General features: G+C 40.7%; 1 protein-coding gene across 2 annotated transcripts in view; it reads left to right on the top strand.

Annotated features, from left to right (window-relative positions):
• CNGB3 (cyclic nucleotide gated channel subunit beta 3) overlaps nt 1-18232 on the top strand; it is a 1205394-nt gene extending 1187162 nt beyond the window's left edge. Inside the window, exon 19 of one of the 2 annotated variants that reach the window (XM_069621307.1) lies at nt 14512-18232. In XM_069621307.1, the coding sequence (XP_069477408.1) occupies nt 14512-14829 (318 nt within the window). In that variant the 3' untranslated portion in view covers nt 14830-18232. The remainder of the gene's footprint in view (nt 1-14511) is intronic. The other variant, XM_069621308.1, reaches the window with a different exon arrangement.
• Nucleotides 18233-27100: the final 8868 nt, after the last annotated feature.

The raw sequence follows: 27100 nt of genomic DNA, 5'->3' as shown, positions 1-27100 counted from the left end.
ATGCTTGGCAAGCTTCTCAAGCAGTTCACGTTTCGGTGGTCTTTTCAGCGTGAGCCTACATCCGCCTTCATCAGGGCATGTTAGTTCAAGACCCTGTGATTGCATACAAAACACAAACAAAGAAAGAAAAGGAGAAAAGAAAAACGTTTTTTAAAAACAAACAAAAAGGGGTAGTAATTGTCCCTCACTTAACCAGTCAGAAAGCATTTTCTGACATAATATTTTAGTTTATGTACCTCTGCTCAATCGGCTGGAGATTTGCCTGCCGTGGCATTTATCCCAAGGTCTGGGTACGAGTGTAGTCCGGAAGGTTGAGACACCCCTTCTCCTACTGTTGGGTGGCTGCTGTACCACGTGGTGGCACTTAACGGCTGGACAATGTTGTCCAAGTTCTCTTCTTAGGTCCTGGTCTCTATGTAGAGTCCTATATGGTGTCATGAGGGAGGCAGGACACAGAAGAGCAAGGAAAAAAGAGAAGAAAAGAGGGATTTATATTACTGCCTCATGGTAAGCTGGTGAGCAAATGGGTGAAAGTCACCAATGGACGTAAACATCTTTTCCTACCTGCACCGTGGTCATACATGGAGCCTGGGTGGAAAGGTAGGCTGGGAGAACTGGAGAGGTGTAGCTGGGACAGTGCCTTCTTGTGCTTGGAGTCGCGTCGACCAAATTTTGTCCTTTTGAGGCTGCGGGGATGCCGAAGTGAAAGTTCACGTGTGAGTCGACCTATAGGGAAACAAAATGAGCCCATGTAATTGTGACTAAGGGAGAGCATGGTGCAGTGGCACAGTACACAGCTTGGAATCGAGTCGACCAGATTATGTCCTATGGAGGCTGCGTGGATGCCGAAGGGAAATTTCACGTGTGAATCGGCCTATAGGAAAACACACTGAACCCATGTGTGGGGTGGCTGAAAGAGAGCATGGTGCAGTAGCACGGTACACAGCCTGTGTGCCGAGGGGGGCTGTTCCAGCTCAGCTGGCTGGTGAGTAACTCGCCTGGAGCACTGGGATCGGGTAAGGGAACCAAACCTCATGCGCAAGCCCCGTGAGCATATCCCATGTATTGGGTATATGGATCGCATCATGGGGGCCGCATGTGGGCACTTACCTCTGGGCTTGTTTAGGTCTGCACAGAGGATGTGCGCGTGAACGGCAGGCTTGTGGTTTTCTCTGTCTCCCGGAGTCGCACTGTGCAGTGCAGCGTACGTTGCTATGGAGAAGGAAGCCGAGCTCCCGATTGGAGCCCCGGATCAAAAAAGGCCCGGATTGCAAAAAGACTACTGACACTGCTGGGAAATGTAGTCTGAAGTCCGGAAATGTGCCTTGCTGAGCGGAGCTGTGTGAGTTAAACGTGCCCTAGTATCTGGAAAGGTACTGTTACGAGTGATTAGGCTTCTGTAGTGGCTGAAGGGCGAGCCAAAACATTCCCAAAGGGGGGTTAGTTCATCCTGTATGTAGAAACTGGAGTGAAAGAAGGGTTCTCGGTGTTGTGCAGGTGATAGATGATGCTTAAACCTTCTGTATACTCCACTTATTAATAAAGGCTGAAATCTGGCCAAACAGTTACAGCTACAGGGTGTGTATTACATGGGTAGTGTTCGCAAAGGTGTGTGCGGAGTACACAAAGCCTGTATGTTAACTGTATTGTGATCTGAGGATCGGGCTCCCCTCATCACAGGCAAGGTGCTTAAAATGTGACCGGATGGAAGGCTTCATTAAGTCCCTGATGGTACGTATCTAAATGATGTATCCATCGTGATTCCTTATACAGAAGACTGTTCTGGAGGTTAGGGCCTCCTTTTACTCTTTCTAAGTCCCACCATTTGATATCATTAGCAGTATGTCTTGCCTCCAAGAAATGTGGTACTAATGGTGCTTGCAAAGTCTTGCACCTGATCTTGGATTTATGCTCTGAAATCCTCAGGTGAACTGATCTCATAGTCTGTCCGACATATTTCAGACCACAAGGGCACTCAATGCAATAGACCACTTGAGCGCTTTTGCAGTTCGTGAAATCCTTCAAAATCCAGTCTCTTTGTCCAATTTTGAAGGATTTTATTTTCATCGTGAAGCGGCACGCCACACAGTTCCCGCATGGATAGTGTCCTTGTATGGGGCGAAGTGTTCTCTGGCCTGCGTTGGAAGGTTCAGCTTGGAATAGGGAGTGTATCAGGTGTTCTTTCAGGTTTTTTGCCCGCTTGTAGGCGAATCTGGGAGGTGCGTGTTCCGGGAGGTTCAGTTTAGCAATGTGCCAGTATTTCTGGATAATTCTCTTAACCATTGCTGTGTGTTTGCCATGTGTGATGGCGCAGGTAAGTTGATCTTCTCCCTTAGTGGTTTCTTCTTCCCCTGTTTCCAGGAGGTGGTCTCTGTTCATGTTGAGGGCTCTCCTCATAGATTGGTTAAGAAGTCTTTTGGGGTATCCCCTTTCCCTTAGTTGCCCAGAGAGATTTTCTGCATGGGTTTGAAAGTCTGTTGTTTGTGTGCAATTTCTGCGTATCCTTAAGAATTGACCAAAAGGTAAGTTATGTTTGGTGTGCATGGGGTGGTTGCTTGTATGGTGGAGCAGGGTGTTCCTGTCTGTGCTCTTCCTGTGAAGGTTGCAGATCAATTTGCCATTAAGGTGTTGAATTGTCAGATCCAGAAAAGTGATCTTGGATTTGTTGTATTCTATGGTGAACTGTATGTCGCTGTTGCATAAGTTGAGCCAATCCCAAAATTGAAGAAGTTGATCCAATTCTCCTGACCAGATGAAAATAACATCGTCTATATATCTGAACCAATAGTGTATCTGCTCTCTTCGTATGTCTGTAAACATTGTACTGGGCATAGCTTAGGTTGGCCCGGGAATGAGTCATAATCTACTGATCTCAAATTCGTTTTTGTTCTTTTTGATATATGAAACATTACTCCTGAGGGCTTAAAGAATCCTGTATTAACTTCTAATGCTCTCACGTCCGATACATGTCTGCATGACAATAAGCATAATAGCATTGTCATTTTTGCTGACAACTCTTTCCTTGATAATTCACTGTTGTCTGACCATGCTAGAAACATCCTTAACACTCTGTCTTCATCTCACAAATGGTCATATTTCACTTCAGGCGGTCTGATCAGCCTGACCCTTCTTAGTAGTATGCATAGCAATGGGTGTTCCCCGACTGCAATGTCTTCTACCTTTGTGTTTCCCGCTGATATCGGAGAGCGGCCTGTATTAATTGTCCTGTATGTTTTGCCCTGGGCTGCTATTTGTGCTAAATAATTTGCAAGCTGTACTACATCTGTTCTAGCTGGATGCACGTTTCTCTCCACAGACCAGCTTGCCAGTTTGTCCATGCCGACCTGTAAGCCTTTCAGATCCCACAAGCCCAGGACTCCTTGATAATGTCTTCAGCCTCACTCAATAATCCTGGCCTAGAACAGGATCCCCTGCAGTTGCCCACACAATTAGAGTCAGGCTGTCTGCCCACACCAAGGGATGGCTGTCCCCCTCAGTGTCCCGAATGATCAGGTTGAGTCTGTCATATCCAGCAGATCTGAGAACCATGCGCGGCACCTCCATTCCAGCATTATCAGAATTATGACCACCCGTTGTCTCCTCACCTGGGCCAGCGTTCTTGCTATCAAAGAAAATGGCTGTAATGCATAATCCAAGAACGTGCCCCAAGTCTGCAGAAATGCGTCTGTCGCCTGTGGCTCGGGATCCGGTCTCCAACCTTGAGGCAAATAGGTGTCTCTGACATGGACCCCATCTTGCCATCAATTTTTGGAACACTCTTTCATCCAGCCTCCAATCGCTGGCATCTCTGAGAAACCGAGAGTTCCAGTCGGCTATTTCGTTCTGGCTTCCCGGTAGGTATTTTGCTGTCACAGATACTCTTCTCTGGAGGCATATGTGCCAGAACTCCTTTGCCAGTTCTGCCAACATCCTGGACTTCATGCTGCCTAGTCTGTTTATGTGTTGTGATGTGGACACGTTGTTCATCTTGAGGAGAACGCAGCATTGAGCCGTCTCCTGTGCCCAGCGTTTCACTGTGAACGAGCCTGCAAGTAGCTCTAGGCAGTTGATGTGTAGATCCAATTCCTTCTCTGACCATCTTCCCCCTGTCACCAGATATCCACATCGGGCTCCTCAGATCCATATGCTGGCATCTGCTTCTATGAACACGTCCAGGGACGAGCCAAATATTGCTTTCCCGTTCCATGCCTACATGTGATGGAACCACCACTCCAGCTTCACTCTGCCTCCTGCAAAAGGGGCACCTTTTGTTCATAAGAAACACCCCTCTGTAGTGACATTATTTCTCTCGTTAGTGTGTTCCTGATTTCTTTTTTGATGTTGTTTACCTTGGGTAAAGGTAGGCTCTGTGTACCTCGAGAGGTGTCCACTATACTCTGTTCGGGTTGAAGGGTGGATTTTTTCCAGTTCACCAGGAAGCCCAACCTACACAGTAGATCTATTGTGGAGTCTAACTGTTTCCTGATTATCTTTTTGTCTTGACACATTATGCAAAAGTCATCTACATAGATGATCAGCCATATTCCTTGTTCCCTCAGATACGTCACTATACTTGTAAAGCACAATGGGGCTGATGCTAGTCCGAAGGGTAAGCATGTGAATTCCCATATCTGCCCTTTCCATCAGAACCTTAAAAATGTTCTCTGTTCTACTGCAATCGGTACTGTTAGGATGGCATCTCTGAGATCTGTCCTGACAGCCAGTCTCCTCACTGTAGAATGCCTCTTAAGAGGTGAATTCCCTTCATCTTGAAAATCTCTTAAGTGTATAACTGGCCTCAGCTTTCGCTTTCCTCGTACAAAAAACATATTGCTTATGAAGCTCCCTGTCCGCTCTGACACTCGCCTTATAGCCTGGTCTGGCCAGGCGTCCTGAGTGGAACCCACAGCAGACCTCGTAATGAGGTAGCCCAGAATGAACTGTGCTGGTCCCTTACTGGCACCGTTCAGTCAGGGGCCGCCAGGGTCCTAATGAGGCCCACTGTCTTTTGAAGAAGTGGATGCAACAATAATGTATCTTTTCAAGCCTGTTCCTTTTTAACAGGTAACATTGGTTGATTTTGTGATTATTCATTGTTTACCTCTTGGTGCATAGTCTGTTCAAACAAAGCACATGTTCTAAATGCTTCCACTAAATCCTCTTCCTGAACCTGTTGATTGCTGTATCTGAAAAAAATGCTTTTGCTTCACATGAGCTAAACCTTTTACAGTTACAGAAACATACATAGTATTGGAGAATTTACCACTTTTGTGTAATGCTTATTTGTATCCCTATAAATATATATTTTAATGCAATCATACTTCATCTCAAAATATTTCATGACACACTCACTTATCAATTGAAACGTTTATTCAGGGTTTCTGGCAAGTCTAACATGCAGAATAGCTTGGTAAGATGTGGCAAGTTCAGGCCTGTGCAATTAACTTTGATTTGCTAAACACCAAATGAAGCATGTATTTATTTATTTTTTACATTTCTGACAATGCCCAAACCCATGGGCATCACAGCGTCAGTACCTTCTGGTCTGTATCTGTAACCCTACAGTCCCCTCTCCTGCACTTATTAGACACTTGTCTGCACTTCTGAACACCCGCACTTGCCACCTGTTGGCTGCGCTACTTGTTTCCTGTTCCTTTGTCCTGCACTTATCCAACCTCCCACCCTTCGCAGCACTTCTCCCCTCCTCGTTGCCCTGCACTTGCGCAATCTGAATATCACTAGGCCTAGTAAGATCATTCGTTTTTGTCCTTCCTCTGTTTCCCCCCTTGCCTTGTCACGCCTTGAAACACTTATGTATAAGTGCGTTATAAATGCCATATCATAGCATATCATATCACATCATACCTTATTCGAAAAATGTTACAGTAGTGTACGAAACATATGAATGACATGTGATTGACTGGTCCGAGATGACAATTCAGAGCAGGATACAAGACAAATAGTTATTCATACTACTCGAACAGCCACATTTTGGCGAGTTTTTTTTTAAGGCATGGATATGTCCTGGTTACACAGCTGGGCAATCTCTCTACAAGAATTCTGATCTCCTACATCAATTCCTTGTCCTGGTGCACAAAGAAAAGAAACAGCAAAGAAGCACTTTCTTGCTATGCAACATCCTACTGAAACTGCACCCTATTGCAATTAGATGGCTGCAACTCACTTGCACTTCAGGACCGACTCCAAGACCCTGCTCTTTAAGGAATACCCACAGACACCAAGCACCATCAGCACCTTCTCCCTTGTTGTAATCCTCAACCACCTTTGCACACTACTCTATTGCACCCAAGCTAGGATTGTACTTTTTAAGCTAAAATACAAATACAAAAAACACAAAAATGATTGGTTTGCTTTTCTTGTTTTCTGCTCGAGTTGAAGCATTGTTTTATGTGCTGACCTTGCTCCCGATAAAAACTACTTTTCTCTCTGGAAATGGTTTTATTAGTGGAAACTCCAGGTTAATGGTGCGATAGAAAAGTGGATGTATGCAAGTGACGACTTAAGGAAACATTTGTCCTTTCTGGTCACCCGCTAAAGCCTAAAACAGATGTTGGCCATGTCTATTCAATTATTTTTTGTTTATAAAATGTACTTTATTCAGATCCAAGTTAAAAACAACATTAATTGCTATAACAATTGCAAATCAATAAATAATCTACCATTTTACGTATAGTCATGCATATCTATGAGTACTTATACATAGTATTTTCACAATCAATAGAACAAGAAAAAAAGCTTCAGTATAGGAACAACAGAGTTCAAGACTACAAAAAAGGTAGCAGGCTCCTCGCTCTCGAAAGAACATGACATGATAACCTGTTCTGTGGTTTTTACCCACTGTGAGAGTCCTCAGCCATCGCTTTTAGCTCACTATACTTTTCACAAAGGAGGAATATACATTTGCATATCATTCTTTGTCCCACCCACAAGGGCAGTCCAGCACCAAAATGCCAGGCAAACCTCCTTTGAACAAGAGTACCAACAGCAACCCCATACACATGTTTCCGCCTTGTTGCGATTCACCAGTGAGGTGGAGCTGTGTCTCTCCGAGCACAGTGAGCAAGGGGTCCACGTCTGGATTCCCCCAGGTAACCTAGGGTGACCAACCCCAAGTTCCTTACAAAAATGCAAAAAAGGTAGCAGGCGCCCCTCTCTCGAAAGAACATGGCATGATAGCCTGTTCTGTGGTTTTTACCCACTGTGGAGTCCACAGCCATCACTTTTAGCGCAATAATGATTCCCAACAAGGCTGAAACACGTGTATGAGGTTGCTGTTGGTACTATTGTTCAGAAGAGAATTGCCATAGAATTTCGGTGCTGGACTGCCCATGTGGGAGGGACAAAGACTGATATGCAAATGGATATTTCCCTTCTGTGAAAGGAACAGTGAGCTAAAGTGTGGCTGCAGACTCTCCAATGGGTACCTTCGCAAAGAACAGGTCATTTAGCCGTGTTCGTTCTCACAGAGGGGTGCCTATGGACTATTTTTGATTGTTTAAGGGACTTAGGTTTAGTCACCCTAAGTTTCCTAAGGTCATCCAGACGTGGACCCCTTGCTCACTCTGCTCAGAGAGGCACAGCTCCACCTCACTGATGAGGCCCAAAAAGGCTGAAACAAATGTATGGGGTTGCTGTTGGTACTCTTGTTCAGAAGAGAATTGCCATAGCATTTTGGTGCTAGACTGCCCATGTGGGCAGGACAAAGACTGATATACAAATAGATATTTCCCTTCTGTGAAAGGTACAGTGAGCTAATGTGTGGCTGCAGACTTTCGGGGGGTACCTTCCCAAAGAACAGGTCATTTAGCTGTGTTCGTTCTCTCAGAGATGGGCACCTATGGACTATTTTTGGATTGTTTAAGAGACTTAGGTTTAGTCATCCTAAGTTTCCTAGGGTCATCCAAACGTGGACCCTTTGTTCACTGTGCTCAGAGAGGCACTGCCCCAGCTCACTGATGAGGTCCAACAAGTCTGAAACACGTGTAGAGGGTTGCTGTTGGTACTCTTGTTCAGAAGAGAATTGCCATCACATTTTGGTGCTGGACTGCCCATGTGGGCGGGACAAAGACTGATATGCAAATTGATATTTCCCTTCTAGGAAAGGTACAGTGAGCTAAAGTGTGGCTGCAGACTCTCGAGCGGGTACCTTCCCAAAGAAGAGGTCATTTAGCCGTGTTTGTTCCCGCAGAGGGGCGCCTATGGACTATTTTCTGAGAGTACAAGACTAGTTGATGAACAGAATCAGATCAAAATTTGAACAAGGATCAATATAGGTACCTTATAAAAGTATACACTAAAAAGATGTATATAATAAAGGAATAAAGAAGTTGAAAAATATATATTTAGTGCATACTCAAATAGTCATACATCATAAATATCTAAACATATAACTAGATTTGATTTGAATAGACATGGCTACAATCAACATATTTGGGATGGAATTTTAACTGGTGAAGGGTTAATATCATTCAAATAGTTTGTAAAGAGATGGCATTTTTTTCATGTTTAATAGAGAGTCTGTTGGCATTAGATTTCTCCATTCAATGGATATCACAGATGTTGTACCAACATCCTTTAATAGAAACCTCTATAAAGTCTTTGCAGTTAGATGTTATTAAATGTATTGCAATAAGAATGAACAAATCAAATACAACAAAAGATGATTATTTTCCCTCCATTAATAGCAAGACTTCCAAATAGGATATTGGTAAACGTGAAAGAAATTGATGTTTTACAAAAATACTTGAAGGAAATTCCATACGTGGTACCAAAAGATGTTCAATAAAGATCATTCAAAAACATATATTTAAAAGAATCAGTAGCCAAATGGCAAGACCAACACAAGTAATCATGAAAAATCTTGGATTTAAATAATTTCAAAGGAGTAATAAAGACTCTATATGTAAAGTAAAAAAGAGTTTGAGTTACATTTGAAGAAACTGACACCATGTTAATCTTAGTCCAAATCATAGACCAAATTTCATCTTCAAACTGTATTTCACAATCTTCCTCCCAACACAATTCTGACAACCACTTAACTTTAGCAGTTCTTCTTTCTTTGAGAATTTTGTAGGAATAGGAGGCTTTAAAGTTGAGATAATGATAATGGTTAAAACTGGGTATAGAGTATTTCTTTTTTAAATTCCTCAGAGGTTATCTGCTACAATTGGATTTGTGAATTGGATTCCTTTGTTGAGCCATGTTATCCAACAAATAAGTCTATTCTTTATAATTATATTTTTGTTACACCATATGAAAGGGTATACAGCTTTTTATGGTTTATCAATTTGATGAAAAAGGAAATCCCTCAAGTAAGAAATAGTGAGATAAATAATTTTAGAGAATCCCACTTTAGATCAATTAAACTCATATATTGTGTCTTTTTTTATCAAATAGTACCACTAAACATTTTTCAACCATCAACCAATTGGGAACATTCATTTGTTCATTTGGTAGAAACCAATTTTGAGCCTGCTTTAGAATGAGTCTTTATGATAATTCCTGAAGTCAACAAAGCTTACATCACCACAATCATGTGTTTTTGAGCTTACTCCTCGCAATTCTTTTCTTTTCTTAATACCCAATAAGAACTCTATGAGTATCTTATTAATATAATTAAAAAAGGAAGCTGGTACAGGAATGTGAAGCATTTGTAGGTAATATAATACAGCTGGGGCGAACATCATTTTAATGATCTCTAATTTTCCTCACCACGATAAAAACAGTGGGCACCATGAGGCAACTGAATCATGTGGTTTCAATTGCAAATTTTGAAAATGTATCTTAATTGTTTCAGAAAATGAGATAGCAATTGAAATTCCCAAATATTTAATGGAAATACCATTTCAGGCTGGAATTGATACAATCTTGCTTGATAAAAAAAAGCATTAAGTGGAAGCATCTCAGATTTGTGCTTATTTAACTTATATCCCGAGAAATAAGAAAACATTTCAATATTTTCTAATAAATTAGGAAGTGGTGCACCTGGTTTCTTAAACACAAATCAATATATCATCAGTATATGCAGCCAGTTTAGTTTCAAAGTTGCCAAACTTAATACATGGGACATCCTTGTTTCTACATATTAACTGTAATAAGGGTTCTAAGGCAAAAACAAATAAAAGTGATGACAGGGGAAAGCTTTTCCTAGTGCCTCTATGAAGCGAAAACGGGTGAAAAATTACCATTGATAAAAATAGATGCCTTTGGGTCAGAATATAAAGGTTTAACTAACTGAATATAGCAATGTCCTATACATACCATTTCAAAGCCTCAAATAGATAATCCTTTTCTACTCAATCAAAGGCTAACTCAGCGTCAAGTGCTATTTCCATGGAACTATCTGTTGACTGATTAATTTTATTTATGAGAATGAAACATATTCATAAACAGTCTTGCATTGGCAGAAATATTTCTTCCCTTAACAAACACTAACTGATCTGGTTTGATTACATTATGGTTATAGGAATCTATTGTCTAGACGTTTAGGAAACATTTTGCAATCTGAATTAATGAATGAAATTGGTCTAAAGTTTTTGGCTAGCTCATTATCTTTATCATTTTTGGGGAACACAATACAAAGCTTCAGTAAACCTACCAAAAGTCCTACCAATCTCAGAGAAATATCTACGTAAAGAATCCAATGTTGGTGTCAGGGTAGAAAAAAAATTGCAAAGTATTCTATAGGAAAACCATCACTCCCAGGTGCTTTATCTTTCTTAAAGTCTTTTATGGCTCTGGAGATTTCATTTTCATGGATAGGATCAATTAGACTGTTTTGGTCAATATCCACTGGATGATTTATTTTTAAAAGATCAAAGAGATTATGAAATTTATATTTGACTGTATGTAGTATGAAGAATATGATTTCACATAGATCTTAGTTAAAACATTCAAAATATCATTGTCACATGATAACACTGCTCCCAACTCATTTTTGATATGAGAGACTCTGGCTCTATTTTCTTTTTCTTTTGAGCTATGAAGCAAGAGCCTTACCTGCCTTGTTAGACGTGTGATACATGTTTTACTTACATTTTAATACAACACCACACGTTTTTGCGCCGTTAGTTTTTTCTTAATAGTAAAGCGAAGAGAGCGCATCTCTCTAAGAAGATTATCATTCACTAGATTCTGCAATTGGTTATACAGATTATCACATACTTTTTTAACCTTTTTCTTAAATGTCTCTCCTGCTTCACATATTTTACACAGCACCTCTACCATTAGAAGGCAGCTTCCCCCATGATAAATTCGGTCAAGCTGTACGCATAATGTCTCTCCTGCCTCCTCACATACCTTGCACAGCACATCTACCATTAGAATGCAGATATCCCCCCGCAATAAAATTTGGCTTATCTGCTCACATAATCGCTCTTGCATTCTCTCCAGATTACCTCTCTGCACCCATCCACTTGCCAGCTCAACATGGATGACTAGCAGGTAATTGGCCACTCCTACCTACCTTGGTATGGGCTAAAAGTTATACAATCATTCTATAAACTCTCTGACTAATTTCCCATACCTGGACTTCAGTCACCCAAGAGCGTTTAACCTACAGCGGGTTGAAACTATGCCGTAAGGCTGAAGAGGGTTTAACCGAGTGCGTGTTGAAACCATGGTTTAAGGCACTATACAAATGCACATTACATTTCATTACATTACAAGCAGCTTTATATGCATCCCAATTATTAACTGGAGAAGTGTCATCATCCTTATTGATTTGAAAGAAAAACAGATAAAATTCAACATATGATTTTTCAAAATCATTATCCTCCAATAATGAATTATTGAATCTCCATCTTTCATACCTTTCCCAAAATGTTTCATTTCTAAGTTTGTGATTACAGGGACATGGTCTGATATAACCAGACATTCTATACTTGAATCAATTATTGCACCCGCCAAGGACTTGGCGACGCATATATAATCAATATGAGAATGTCTTTAAATGTACTCTTTTTTTCCTCCGTCTGCGTTTTGGGTGGGATTATCTCAGGTTTTGCCATTACAAGGGTATTTAAATATCAACTCAGAATTGTCAAGTTTTGCAATGTTTCTTCCCCTCTTCCTGGAAAGATTTGTTTAGTATTGGTGTATGTAAATGACCAGACATAGGACAGTTACCATATTTGAAGGCAGTGTTTAAGGCAGTACATACATATTGATAAGATTATGTTCTTCTTTTCATTTAGAATATGGCATTTAGATGTATGATGTGGAATGTTAAAGGACTAAATAATCCAATATAGAGACAAAAGGTTTTGGCTGACAATTGACAGGTTTAAATCAAAAAACGCCTGTTTGCAGGAAACACACTTGTCTGTGCAGGAAGCTATGAAATTGAACAAGTTTTGGGCCAGCGATGTATGTGCTGGTCAGGCAGATGGTAAACACAATGGTGTTGCAATTGTTATGAGAAAGGGTGTCAACTACCCCATTTTACATCAAGAAACGGATATTAGAAGTAGATCTTTTGCATCATTAATGATTAGGGATCCACTTACCCACAGCCTATTTTTTAGATTGATTTGAAACTAAAAGTAATACAATCAGACCTCCCTAATTTACTAGTATGTGGGGATTTTAGGAAAAGAAAACAACATACTGAATTCATAAAATGTCTGTCAGAAATAGGTGTAATTGATTCCTGGAAGCTCGCACACCCTACAAACCTGTACTTCACGTTTCACTCCCACATAATACATTACTATTGGACGGCTGAGGGTCCCACATGTGACAAATTAGATGTTCTGCAGGCATTCTTTTTTTTTGTTAGGTTCACCTGTGAAAGAAATTACTATTCCCCCGAGAAACACGTTTCTCTGCCTGTAATGGGAATTGAAATGGATTGTCTGTCTTAAATAACTACTGTCTGTCTGTTGCATGTCAATGTATGCTGAAAGAGGATAAATATAATAATAATAATAATACATTTATTGTGAATTAGTTCAATTTGAACTTTACACAAACCATAAAAAAATGCATATAATAACTTAATGCAAACATACATACAGTCAAAACATTAAATATAAGAATTATATAACATTGTATAAGAATTATATAAAAATGTAACACATATATTTATATATATATATATATACATTCAGGCACAATATAGGTATAAATGATGTGTGTCACATTTCATACACAGCATATTCGACCCAACACACTAAATACCTGGTACAAAAGTGCACATGCCCCGAGCACTAAGCAACAAGTATCAATCGTAATTGTAAGGGCAAGGCCTTGAGCTTCAGGTTTAGGGACTGGTTCCAAAGGAACCGCTCAAGGTTCCACTGTTGCCGGCTGGTTTGGTAATAAACTTTTAACTTTAACCCAAACCCTATAAAGTGCCAGCTGAGTCCTACTTGAACCCGAGTTTAAGCAATAATCCCAGAACGCCTCTCCCGTGATGGTCTCAGAATTGTTTACCAGCTTTCCCAACAGACACATATACAATGGACCCAAACGGGGGCACATAGTCAAGACGTGCCTGGTGGTTTCTAAGTGTTCTCCTTTTTCACAGATACGACAGCTCATATCCTTTGGTAGAATGCCCAGTCGTGGCCCAGTAACCGCTAATACCTGAAGCTGATTCGTCCACAGCCTTAGCATAAATTGACGCACCTCCGGGTCTGGGCATAAAAGCAGGTATTGTTGGGGCTTTCTATATCTATGTATTACATGTGTTACAGCTTCATACCCCTTCAAGGTTGCCAGATGGATGTAGTTCTGAGTCCAGTCCCATCTATTCATTTTTTGTATGAAAGATTTTTTTTGATGGATAAATGGCATTAACTGCTTCTTACCATGGCACCAATCTATATCGGCAAAGAGAGACTCATTTAGCTGTTTGTTGCTGTTACCTTGAGGTGACTTTTCATTATCAAAGTTAGTACCCTTGTAATGACAAAACCTGAGATAATCCCAACCAAAACGCAGACGGAGGAGAAAAAGAGTCAACAATGCAATGAAATGTTTTAAAAAGGAGGTTGGGTGCATTATGAAAGAAATAGGGCTTTGCTACCAATAGTTTTAATATTTTCCTTGACTCTACATTCACACTCGCCCATAGCAAGGTCTTATTTTTCTGCATTTTGCTTTTACTTTTTTCGGTTCTTGAGACCCTACTTAGCTTGCATAATTACTCCTGTTGCTTGTCCGGTACTTGTGTTTTTCAGTACTTAACTAGAGACGGAGACACTATTGGACCACTGAGGGTCCCACATGTGACAAATTAGATGTTCTGCAGGCATTGCAGGCATTAATTTTTTTTTAGGTTCACCTGTGAAAGGAATCACTATTCCCCCAACGAGAAACACGTTTCTCTGCCTGTAATGGGAATTGAAATGGATTGTTTGTCTTAAATAACTACTGTCTGTCTTCTGCATGTCAATGTATGCCGAAAGAGGATAAATATACAGTGTTAGTGAACAATTTCCTCACGCTATGAAGTCTTATAATAACAATCCAACTTTTATTTTTTAGAGAGAAAATGTAAAAACTGAACCCACTGACATACAAGAGAAGAAAGACAGCCAACCGGAACCTGAAAATCAGAAGGGCACAGTAAAAGAAGCCAAGCAGCCTGAAGGAGTACGAGAGGAGCCCCCTGCCACGGGAGAACAACGTGAGAAAGAAGAGAAGAGCTTACCTTCTAGTCATCATACTGCCACCTCCGCTAAGTCAGTGCTGCTCAGAGGAACTACAGATAAATCTTTAATCATCAGCATGGTGCCTTCAACAACTGCAGGGGAGGGCGAAGTGCTCACTGTGGAAGTCAAAGAAAGGAAGGCGAAGAAATAGACCAGGCTCGCGCGTCAGTGGAGATTGTTTCTTGGAAAAGGCATTCTTGAACGCCACCAAAAATCATCTGTATAATTTACTTAAGAAAAGGAGTCTTCTCCACCACTTCCCGAAGTAGGTTTCTGGACCTCCTTGGGAAGGCAGCCAAGCATGATGTGTAAGAATGCTTTTTAGGGTAAGAAGTGATTGCCACCATCTTGGGGTACTCAAGGACAACATCTAGACTGATGTGGGTACCGTACACCACAAGGACGATGAGCCATCTGCAATACCTCTCAGAGCCACATCACCAAATGTTGACCCATCACAGCCCCTCCAGAGGTGGGGTGTGCCCTTAATGCGGGTACAACCACTTCACTCCAGCTCCTGCCACCACCATTGAGTGTAACACATCTGGAGGCATTTGATGTTGCCAAACACGATGCAGTTTCTATGCCCTGTGCTGTACAGCTGTACAACCCACACTGGACAGCTACATTTTTCTTTGTGGAAACTCTCACATCCCCTCCTGCAACAGGCCTCCAAAGTGCATTAGCCACCAAGCATGTGGAGGACTGTCGACATTGTTTAAATGTTTTTTGATGTTGTACTAAGTAAGATCAAATCTAGGTTGACAGCTGTCCAGATTGATGTCCATCCAATGTTGCTACAAAGCATGCAATGTCTAGAAAAAGCAACTGCATTGAGTTAAATTAACAAACGGTTTGAGGGTTTTTTGACAGGAGTTTATGCAATTCATCAATGTGGCAAAGCGTAAACGGACATTTTTAAAATGGTGAGCGCCAAGGATGTTGGAGTTCCCTAGATCTCAGCTGATAAATCACACATATTGTAGAACCATACTTATCAATATTTAGGAGTTTCGTATCACATAAGGATGATTTGATCACTGAAACAACTTTGTGTGGGCGGCAGCCCTAACTGAAATGGACACTGCAAGCCCACATCTATCTAACATTAGCAAAGTATCTGCTTGCCAGGTGTCAACTAGTCCCACATGTCACTGCCCGTCTGATGGATGCCCACAGTTGACTTTCCTTCAGCTGATAGAGCTCCTCATAAAGCAGTCATGTTGGAGAAAATGGCCTATACCATGGCACCTTTGCATAATGAATGCACAGGTGCAGTAATATTAGCGCAGTGCAAATGCAGAGCAACTATATTTGCATGTCGGCTGCGATGGCTGTCTATGCACAAAGGTACTGTAATCCCGCCAGTGTTGGTGCTCAATTCCTATTATATACTAATGAGAAATAGCTGTAGGACAAGCATGTCTCATTTTGGTGCAACTCGATTCCCTAGTCTCTGAATGATTCAATCTTTTCAGAGAGGAAACAATTATTTTGCTATTGATGTAATTCCAGATAATCTCTTCGTCTTGCTGCACTGCCCCAATTTGGAAAAGGACATACAATGTATTTCCAGTGCTGCTCCAGTTTCTCCCAGGTCACTATGTGTTTACCAAAGCTGCCTCAATTTGTCAACATGAACAGTCTCCAGTTCAAAAACTTAACTGAGTATCCAGCAATTTAAACCTGCCATTGAGTCAAACAATGTTGGCAAAGGGAGTATATATTTAAGTAGGGATGGGGCATAAGAAATTGAAAAAAAGTGTAGGAAAAAGGGGAAGAGTGTAAAATGGTGAGAAGAAAGGGTCGGGGATTGGAATGAGGATGGTGAAACCCTTCATGTTAAACATGGAAAGAAATCATTCTCAAAAAACATGAAAAACGAAGGCCAAATATAGCTCATTCTGATTAAGAGGCAACTAGAATGTATGACATATGACCTTTATTCAAAGCCACTGTGGGCATTTTCCAGTGCTGGCCTCATTACGACCCAGGCGGTAAGTTACCGCCTGGGCCGTGACTTTACCACCATGGCGTAAACTATGTTTACGCCATGGTGGTAGGCGGACTTACCGCCCCATTCCGAGGTCGGCGGGGCGGTAAGTCCCCAATCCCCATTTACCCTTCCCCATTCCCATTTTTGCCCCATAGGGCATAATGGGAGTGGGGAAGGCGTTAATTACGCCACCGTAAATTACGGTGGCGTAATTAACTCCATGGTCCCTTAGCGCCATGGATTTTAACACCTGCTAAAAGCAGGTGTTAAAAGCTCCATGGCGCTAAGGGACCTCGTACTCAGGCGGTAAGGGTCGGCGCTGTTTACGCTGCCGTAAACCCCTTACCGCCTGGGTCGTAATACTTTATGAACTCTCCACTGCTGCCTCAATTTGTCCCAAGCCACTCTTTGCATTTTGCAGTTTTGTCTCAGTTTGGCTGCTCTGTATTTCCAGTGCTCCCCCGGTTTTGCAGCTCTGTATTTTCCAGTGCTCCCACGGTTTTGCAGCTCTGTATTTTCCACTGCTGCCCCAGTTTTGCAGTTCTGTATTTTCCACTGCTGCCCCAGTTTTGCAGCTCTGTATTTTCCACTGCTGCCCTAGTTTTGCAGTTCTGTATTTTCCACTGCTGCCCCAGTTTTGCAGTTCTGTATTTTCCACTGCTGCCCCAGTTTTGCAGCTCTGTTTTTTCCACTGCTTCCCCAGTTTTGCAGCTCTGTATTTTCCACTGCCCCAGTGCTGCCCCAGTTTTGCAGCTCTGTATTTTCCGGTGCTGCCCCAGTTTTGCGGGGTCCTCTCTCTTTTATTGTAATGCCCCCCACCATTACCTGCCCGCATTGCACTAGATTCATAAAACAAGTACTTCAGAAACTAACAGCATAAATATGCTTCAACCTTATGGGACCATTTCCCAAAACATGTGGTGCCTCTTCACTTGTGAAGTATAGCCTGGTTAACACCAATGATATGCAGGCATGTTTAGTGCTTTGCTTTCTTTGCATCCCCTGCTCTCTTTTAAAGTTTTAATCAATTTGTGTGAGTGTAGTTGTGTTCAATTAATGACGCCTAGATTAGCCGTCTACATCTATAGGAATGTTTTGATGTGTGAGTTTTTACCATTGGTCACAAGATGTTATTAGCGTCTCCTTATTGAAAATATGTGTAAACTAACAGATTGTGTTGGCTCAGTTCTTTAGCATCGGTGTGTTTTCCCTCCTCTTCCCAGCCAAGAAGAATGTTTGGAATGCAGTCAATACATACTGCATTGAATACATTCAAAGCTTTTCAACTTCAGAAGCAGACAAGGAGTCAACAGAAAGCATTTCTCTGCATGCTAGAAACAGCTGTGCGATTTCCCAGCAAGATTTCTTTGATCAAGGCACTCCATGGAACAAGGCTGTCACTTTCATAGAGGGAAGCCATTCACTTTTACATAACAACGAATGCACGCTGATGGTGAAACTGTTCCAGTTCAAGCCAGTGTACAATTAAAATGGTTACCCTAGACAGACACCATTGTTATTTAAATATTGCATAATAAAAACGCACTTATTTTACAAACACGTTTTGTGTATGTCCTTTACTCCCTGTTAAAATAGTTACTTTTACTTCATTGCCACATCTCCAAAACCTATATTTCAATTACCACTATGTGTTTGTGGCCTTATATACCTCAGGAGGGGCCCTTATTGCTCGGGTTAATAGCCCTCCCCTGACATATGGCCCATTTATCCCACAATATAGACCCCTGCCTCCGTCTAAAAGACTATAAAGCAAATCTCAGCATTTCCATACACATTCCAGGAGTTCTATTAAATGCTTTGTGTTGCAATATTTTGTGGGTTAGTACCAGCAAATCATTTTTTTGTTTTCTTTGGCAGGAAAAGCATCAGGATTTGCAATTACTTGTACTTGTTTAAGAACAGGGGTGAATTTGGAACACAAATGGCTTTTCAAAAAGTGCAGTCACATGGATTGGAGGTAGTCCTTGGGTAAGATGTCTTTATAGAGAGGGCCTTATTGGGTTGAATGAGTTGGACCCATGGATGAAGAGTGGCAACATATATTATCGTTCATGTTTATTTCATAATAATCCATAAAACGGTGCAGAATAAAAACACAACCCAATGCAATTGATTCAAAGAGTTAAGATGATAAATTGCTTAAACGTACTAACCTCACACAGTGTTAATCATAACATAATAAATACATAAAAACATTAGGTAAAGTGCATGAGTGAATACAGCTGGACCATATCGGATGCATGTGAATCACGTGCCTAGATAATGACATTTGGTGCAGATCAATAGTCATAATAACTAACAAGGAAACAATAGGCGCTTAGATCTATTGTGTTGGTGGCATGAGGTTTGCATCATATAGTTCTCTTCTTGTATCTTCTTAGCAACTAAGCGCGATGGATGAACTTGGAGAATGTAAACACAATCACTTTGTTCAAGGTCATTTTGGATAAAAAATAGTGCATCTGATAGATGTCTAATGTTGGAGGTAAGTCATAATTTAGAAAACAATAATTTAGACAGTCAAAATGTCGAAAACATTTTTTAGAAAAAAAAAATGTAGAAATACAATAATGTCGAATATTTTCTTTATTTTTTCGAAATTTTTTCGAAATGTAACAATATATAATTTAGATGTAACAATATGTAATTTAAAAACTGTTATGTTAAATATATATATATGTTCTAATTCAACTTTGAAATCTTTAATATATTAAACGTCCACTAGATGGTGATATTGCTTTAAACATATATTTAGTTAGGTACTAATGCTTTGTTTTTGTTTCTTACGTTCGTTACGTCCTGCTACGTAAACGTAACCGCCATTTTTAAAGTTCATTCTGCGAAGGGTTCTCCCGCGTTGGACTGGCTGTTACTCCGCTCTCTGATTTTTGGGATTTTTTTCTGCTTTTAACTTTGATGCATCCTGTATTGATCACAGGATTTTCTGGGTCATGTGGATTTGGATTTTTTTTTCCTCCTTTATGCACCGTGGATCGTGGATTTTTATTTTCTTCTGTGTTTTCGTCTGGATTAATACTTTTTTCTTTCCTGGATTATGGTTTTTTCATGCCTTTTTTTCGTTGAATATTCTCATGGATTGCAGTTTGACAATTGGTTTTTTGGAGTCCTTCTTCCCGGTGTAATGGATTTGTTTCTTACTGGGTTTTTTTTTCTTCGGATTAATGGATTTCCCGTTTGGATTGCCTGGATTTGCTGTACCTATTCCACAATGGAATCCAGAGTACTTTGAATTGTAAGTTTTATTAACATTTTAAGTTGCATGCCACAGTATTTAGGTAGTTTTCTTTGTTTTCCACGTTGAAATATTGTACTATTTGTATTAGTTTACTTTCGTAATCTCTATATTTCGTACGTTTCGGTCTTTGGATTGCCAATGACAGTGTTTGTGACAACCGAAACTCCTGGTGTTGTTCTTCTATTTTTAAATTTTTCAGAAAATGCCATAGATTTAATTGTGTATGCTGAAATTCTTATTTAAGTGGCTATGCCAGCCTTCTAGTGTGTTATTTGTTCTTGGTGTATTGTCCAAAATTGCCTGGTAACAATTCCATAATTGTATTTGGTATTTTGGTCTACGCCTATTTCCACTTCGAGTTAACTGCCCAATCCACGTGTTTTCAAAGTAGTCCAGTAAGTTTGTATTGTCCTCTTCATGATTTTTATAGTAATCACTGTCTATCAAATGTTCGTAAAAATTAATAACATAATTTTCTTGTACAAACGCTAAAGCAAAACGTTTTTTAATGTTAAACTGATAGCAACTGTCCTCTGTATATTTTGTACCCAATCCTAATTTCTGTATTTTTCGCCAAACACTCTGCGTAAAATGAAAAAAACATCCCTGAACCCTAGTCTCTCTGTACACTGTCGAAAATCCTCTAATCTGAGCTGATTCATAGACCATGATTATTGTTTCTGGATTTTATTCTGGTGCTGTTTCTTTAATTTTACTGTACACGATTTTGTATGCTTCTTCAGTTTTTTTCGGCATTAAAACATATATTAGTGGTATTATTTTATCATTTATGGTTCCATGCACTGTGTAAAATTGGTAAAATGGTTGTGGGCATATCTTAAATGTCGCGTCACTTTGCCATTTTTTACTACGAGCTAGATGTTCAAAGTTCGCTGCTGTAGAGAATATTAATATTTTCTCACTGTTCATCTCAATTGTGGCATGGTAAAAATGTTCGCCTTTGGCAGTTACCTTGAAAACATCCGGGATTACTACATCCTTAAATAACATCGGTGCCGGTGGCAGATTTTCTTTCACTTGTTTTGTGCGGTTTATTGTGTGTTGCATTCGTTTCTCTGTTGGCAACTGTGCTGTTATATGGGTTGGTAAGTTGCCACAAACATCTCTAAGCACAGATCCACTACTTTCCCCTTGATCTTCAATGGCTTTTCTTTTTAGTTCTGTCAAGGTTTTTCTGATGATTATATTAGTTTGATCAGGCATATGGTTGTGTTCATTTTTGCCTTGTACTTCTGAGCCCACTGTTATTGCTCTTGCGTTGCATTTAGATTTTGTATATTCTGTGCAGCGCCAGTAAATTCGGTCTTTTCTTTGGCTTTCTTTGTAGAATACGTAGCCATTCAAAATTAACTGCCTTCCTCCCTTTTGCGTGGTTATGAATTCCACATTGTTCTCCATTTGCCAAACTAAAGTAACCGAGAAAATTATGTTTTATCTATATGTCTTTTTACTCTATTGCGTGTTATATGATTTAATGATGTTTACTTTCATGTTCGTTTGTCTTACCTAGTTTGTATCTGAATGAACCTCAATCGATTGCCTGCAGCACTTTCTCAGGAGATGTTCTGTCAGGTAATGACGGTTTTCCACAGCCGTTACTAGTTTCCTGGTGAGAAAACAAGGTTCTTTACTCGATGTTGTCACCTATTGTATTAACCATTTCGTAACCAAATTTTTTCGAGTATGTCAGATGAGTGGGTGATCATGGTTGTTGGGGAGGTTTAGGGCTGGTGTGGTTCGGGATGTTGGGTGAGGGGGGTTGGTGAGGTGGGTTGGGAGGGTGACCCCCCACTAAACAATACTCCTTATTTTTATTTATTTCGTGTTATTAAGTACACTAATTAGTCCTTTTTTTTCGACATTTTTTTTCAAAATATTGACTCTTTTAATGATATGTATAGGTTTTCACCATTATTGTTTTCGACATTTTTTTTTCGACATTTTTGTACGTCGACATTACAAGCCGGGCATTGCTCAGAGTCTGTCATATGCTAGGTGTGTAGCAGTGATGCTAGGGCTAGAGTACCAAATCTACGTCTTAGGTATAACGAGCATGCATAAGGTGGAGAAATTACGTTCAAGTGAATCTCATAACCTAAGAGCGGTTTGTAACGCTGGTAGGCAATAGATTGTGCTGAACATATAAAAAACGATCTATCTTACCCTTCATTGTGATGGTAAATGCGGCCTGCGCTGCCTTTTTTGTGTAGCCATCTATTAGTTCATTGTTGGTCCATAGACGCCTAAGTTCCACAGAATGTCAATCTGCTCTGAAGGGCCTGCACCAACCATGGTCCTTCCTGCCGCTCTGGGGCAAAAGGTCCAATGTTGACTCTCTGTATTCATCCAAATGTGGAGAAGTCCAGAGGCATAACCTATACAATATTGGCTGATTATATATTACATCTGAGATATTCTTTTGGTCAAGTTCTGTGTGTAGAGCTATATTTGTTGTACTTCGGGGAGGTGGTTCCACTACCTGTAATTTAGCAGGCTTAACATACCCCCAACTTTCTGCACCATATACAGCTGTAGACCTAGCCTGCGTGTTATAAATCTGCAAAGTTGGGGAGAGGGCACCATTCCCACGCATGAGTGCCAGTTTTACAACTGCATTGCTAGTTCTGTCCAAGCTGTTTGTGGAGCTTTCCATTTGGGCAAGCCAAATGCCATTGCTTGTGAATCTCTTGCCTAGATAATGAAATCTGTCAACTAGCTTGATTAAATGGCTTTCGATAGCAACGCATAGTCTTACTTGTTTTTTATAAGGTGGATGTAATACCTTACAAATACTTTGGTTTTGCTGATATCAATCATTAAGCCACTGTCTTTACACTCATCCTGCAATGCTTGTATTTGCTTTACAAGGCCCGCATGGGTCTTGAAAACCAGGACTGCATCATCGGCAAAATGCAGGATAGGGATATTGCCTCGTCCCAGCCTTGGTGCATCAGACTGCATATTCTCAAGTCTGTCTATTAACTTATTGGATGTAAATTGAAAAAAAGGTAGGGGCCAATGCACAGTCTTGTCTCACTATGAGATCAATATTGATGGGGGCAGTTGTATCCTCTGCTAAATTCTATCTGATTCTTGCATTCTTGTTAGAACAAAGGCTAATGATTGTCCACAACAATCCGCTAGGTATCTTCAATTCAGCAATTGATCGCCACAGTTTGGTTTTTTTGGAACCCCATCCAATGTGTACAAATTCTGCTTCCTTAGCAGGACATATTCATGGGGTATTAAAAACAACCTGCATGACTGGTCAATTGTGTTCAGGCCAGGCTGAAAGCTGGCCTGAAGATGACTGACTAGTGACGTCTCCCTGACCTATTTTGACAAGTGGAACAGTAGGACACGCGCATAAGATTTGATGAACTCATCCAATAAGAATATGGGCCTGTGATTGGCTGGATTATCTCATCCCTCTTTTTCATATAGTGCTTCAATTGTTGCCTGTGTCCAAAAGATGGGGACTATTCTCTGTTTGACTACAACGTTAAACAGATTGTGGAAGACCGAGGTAATAGGTCTGGTTCTTTCTTGAAAACGTCCACTGGTACCATGTCAGGACATGGTGCCTTCCTTCATTTCTGGAGCTCAATTGCATTTTTCACTTCTTTCAAAGGGAATTATATCCCCCGCTAATCTGCTCTCTGTTGGTTTGCCTACATTATCTATTTCCTCCATGAGTGAATCCGAGCCAGTGGTAGCATAGAATTCTGTAAACGTGGGTTCTGCCATCATTTCAGGTATGCTTCCATGTATTATGCTCTTCTCCTGGCTGTGGGCACTACTACCTTGCTCCAGAATAAAGCACTGTCTTACTTATTTGCATCTACTAAAAGTTTCTGCTATTCGCTCTCCTCAAATTCTTTCTTTTTTATTTTAATCAGTCCCTTGTAGGATTCTCTTAATACTCTCAAAATGGATTTGTCTGGACCCATAGGGTTCTTAAATTTGACTATGTGAACTTTTTGTCCTTTTGACAATCCTTATCAAACCAGCCAACATGTTGTATTGCTTTTGTGTGCAGTAACTTTCTCAGTTTTGTTACATGGGGCACAATCCGGGAAAGGATGGTGTCATATAATTTAACAATCTTGGTACAACTCAATCTGTTAGTAAACAAGGATCCTAAAGAGGAAGTACGGCATTACAGATGACAGATACATTGGTACCATTGACAATGTCTTCCCATTTTATTCTCTGAATCACACAACCCTGTATTGCAAAACTGAGGTTAAGGGATGGTGCAGTTACCTTCTCGTTGATGCCAATTTTTGCACATAAGAGCTGATGGTCACTATCTGAGCGGTAGTTGACAAACATCTCTTTAACCAGAGACCAATCTTTTGTACCAATGACAATATAATCTATATGGGATTTTTTACTACCATATATAAATGTGGGCCTAGCCGGTTGATCACCGGGGAGTCTACCGTTGCAAGCTCTGACCCTCACACTAATACAAACAACAAAATAACACAAGGAATATATGTCTGTCTTCAATTCAACACAACAGTGTAAAAGTTCTAACTTATAAGGCTTTGAAAGTACTCCTTGTAACCAGGGTTGGGTTCCCATCCCCTGGATCAATGCAGAAGTACCTTTGGAAAAATTCTGATTCAACAAAGTTCTGTTAAATTTACCACAAAATGTCCTTTCCTTCCAATGCTGCCTTCCACTTGGCAAAGTAAAAGTCTCTTTTGCAAACAATTGTTCAAAACTCAAAGTAAGTGTTGTTCTCCACAATATCCTTCTTGATAAAGCCAATGTCTCTCTCACAAAACATGGCAATTGATTTCTTCTAGGTGTAAATTAATTATTAACCTATCACACTTGTTGTTCAAATGAAATACTTTTGTCAGGATAGTACAGCAACTACGTTTTGTGAAGTAACAGTTCATCAGAATGATAATATGGTTAACAAATTCTTCCAAGACACCTTTTTTGCCACAACCACACTTCTTCCAACTATCTTCTTCTCTCCTGGTATACTCGCCTGCCAGGACTAAGTACTATTGATCCCTTTCCTGGTTTACTCGCCTGCCAGGTATAAAAACTCCTACAACTACAATCAGTCTGAGTGGCAATAGTTGTTCTAAGGTTCTCTACACCAGAATGCCATGTGAGGAGGATTGAACAATGGTTGCCTTTTTTTATAGTCTCTTGACTCTTAACAATGTGGTTTGCAGATCCCAAATTTGGTATTCCAAATGAGGGGACTTGCATCTTTGTTGTCTTTGTACTGCTTCTTTACAGCCGCTTGGCTGTGGAGAATGCGGGTTACAAGTTTCCCTAAATTGGTATACCTTATTAGGTGAATTACGCCCGTGTTGCTTTTGTATTTCTCCTTTACAGCCTATAGGCTGTGGTTAATGCGGGTTACAGGTTTCACCAAATTGGTATCCCCGAGAAGGGGCGCTGCGCCCTTGTCGCCTCCTCACTTTCTTAGTTTGGTATTCAAAATCATTAATTTCTGCAAAGTGTCCTGCTCCGAGTGCCCCGGGGTCACCTTTGACATCAGGCCAACTACTGATGCAGCACATGTTGGGCTGGGAACACGTTTCCCATACGGCTAGGCCTCTTCTCCCGTTGCTGTCCACAACACTGCTTCCTTTTGCCTCATTTACTTAAGTCAGCTTCTGCTGGTACTCTTCTTTGACTCCGGACTGCTTCTGCCTCTACTACTCCTGCCACACCTATCTCCACCTGAAGCCCATACTTGGGTTTAAATGTCCTGCTCAGGTGCCTTGTTCTACAACAATTATACTGGACCTTCTGTTCAACAGTACCTCTGATCCAGACTAACTTTGAGTTCCTCTTCGTCATCCCAGTACTACATGCATTACAGATATTAAAGTCCCTATTGTTTTTCATAGTATTTTCATTTGTTTGTTCTACTTTACAATATGCCATTAATATTTCAGGGAGAATAGGGGAATCATGAGTTGAAGAAGTGGCCTCTTCCCCCTGATATGGGTCTCCTCCCATGGGATCCTCCCACATAATACCACCCCCAGGGTCAGGATCAGTAGTGGCTGCCTTCCCCATGTCACATGAAAGGAGGCCCATATTGGGGTTTTAGTGATGGCCCCAATAGATTAATCAGAGCTCTCCCTGGGCACTTTGTTATAAGGTCACAGATATCCAAGGGTGTGTCCTCTTCCTCAAATGCACAAGTCAAATCCTTCAATGACTGCATGTAACTGAGTGCCTACGTAACTTCTCTGAAAGGTCCATGATTCTTTTTGTACTAGGCTTAATGCATTATCCTTATTAGGGATGTTCGAGCGATTATAGATGTTAAATAATATAATATGGAGGGCAGTCTCCTTCTCAAGGTTGATTTCCTGAACATCATCAGTCTTCAAACGCTGCAGACCCACTTTGCTTCTTAGTTTAGGGTCCACCCATGTCAACATGGAGGGCGGCCTTTGGAGCTCTTAGCGGCCCATGGACTATAGCTGGTGTACCCTTGAAGATGTATGTCTGTGCAAGCCCAAGTTTTCTGCAGGCATATCATTTGGTGGGTTCTGATGCAATCGCACCAATCACTATTTTGAATATTTTTATCAAGACCTGCTGTATTTCAGGAGAGTAAATTAAAGATTCTGAATTGATCCTCTTCACGAGGAAGGTCCAAAATGCCTGCCTCGAGTTAATCAATTCCATTCAATCCAGTATCTATGTCAAGGACTTGTTATGGTATTGGTACAGGATTTAGTTGGTGGTGAACCTGATATGATATGATATGATATGGCATTTGTAACGCTCCTATACACAGGTGTTTAGGTTCCTAATTTGCTGTTGTCCTGCCAGAGAACATCCCTGGTTAGCGCTTGGGTCTGTTCTAACCAGGGGATTGTGCCCCGTTTTGATGCGTTTGTTGGTCGAAGCCATATCCCTTCGAGGATGAGCTCTGAGTTCAATGATGCATTTTGGAGGAGGAAGAGTTCTATGCTGCAAGGACAGGAGCATGTTCACACATCTTTTAGTCCAATTAAGATGGAATCAATAATTATTGCATGTTGCATCATGCCAAATAATCCCTGATCACTGAAACACATCCTCTCACATTTGGTGTATCCAGTGGAGGTAATTATTTGTAAGAGCTATGGA

This window comes from Ambystoma mexicanum, chromosome 5q, assembly GCF_040938575.1.
Source record: "Ambystoma mexicanum isolate Mex_15411 chromosome 5q, UKY_AmexF1_1, whole genome shotgun sequence".
Lineage (NCBI taxonomy): Eukaryota > Metazoa > Chordata > Amphibia > Caudata > Ambystomatidae > Ambystoma > Ambystoma mexicanum.
This window is presented reverse-complemented; position numbering and strand designations above follow the sequence as displayed.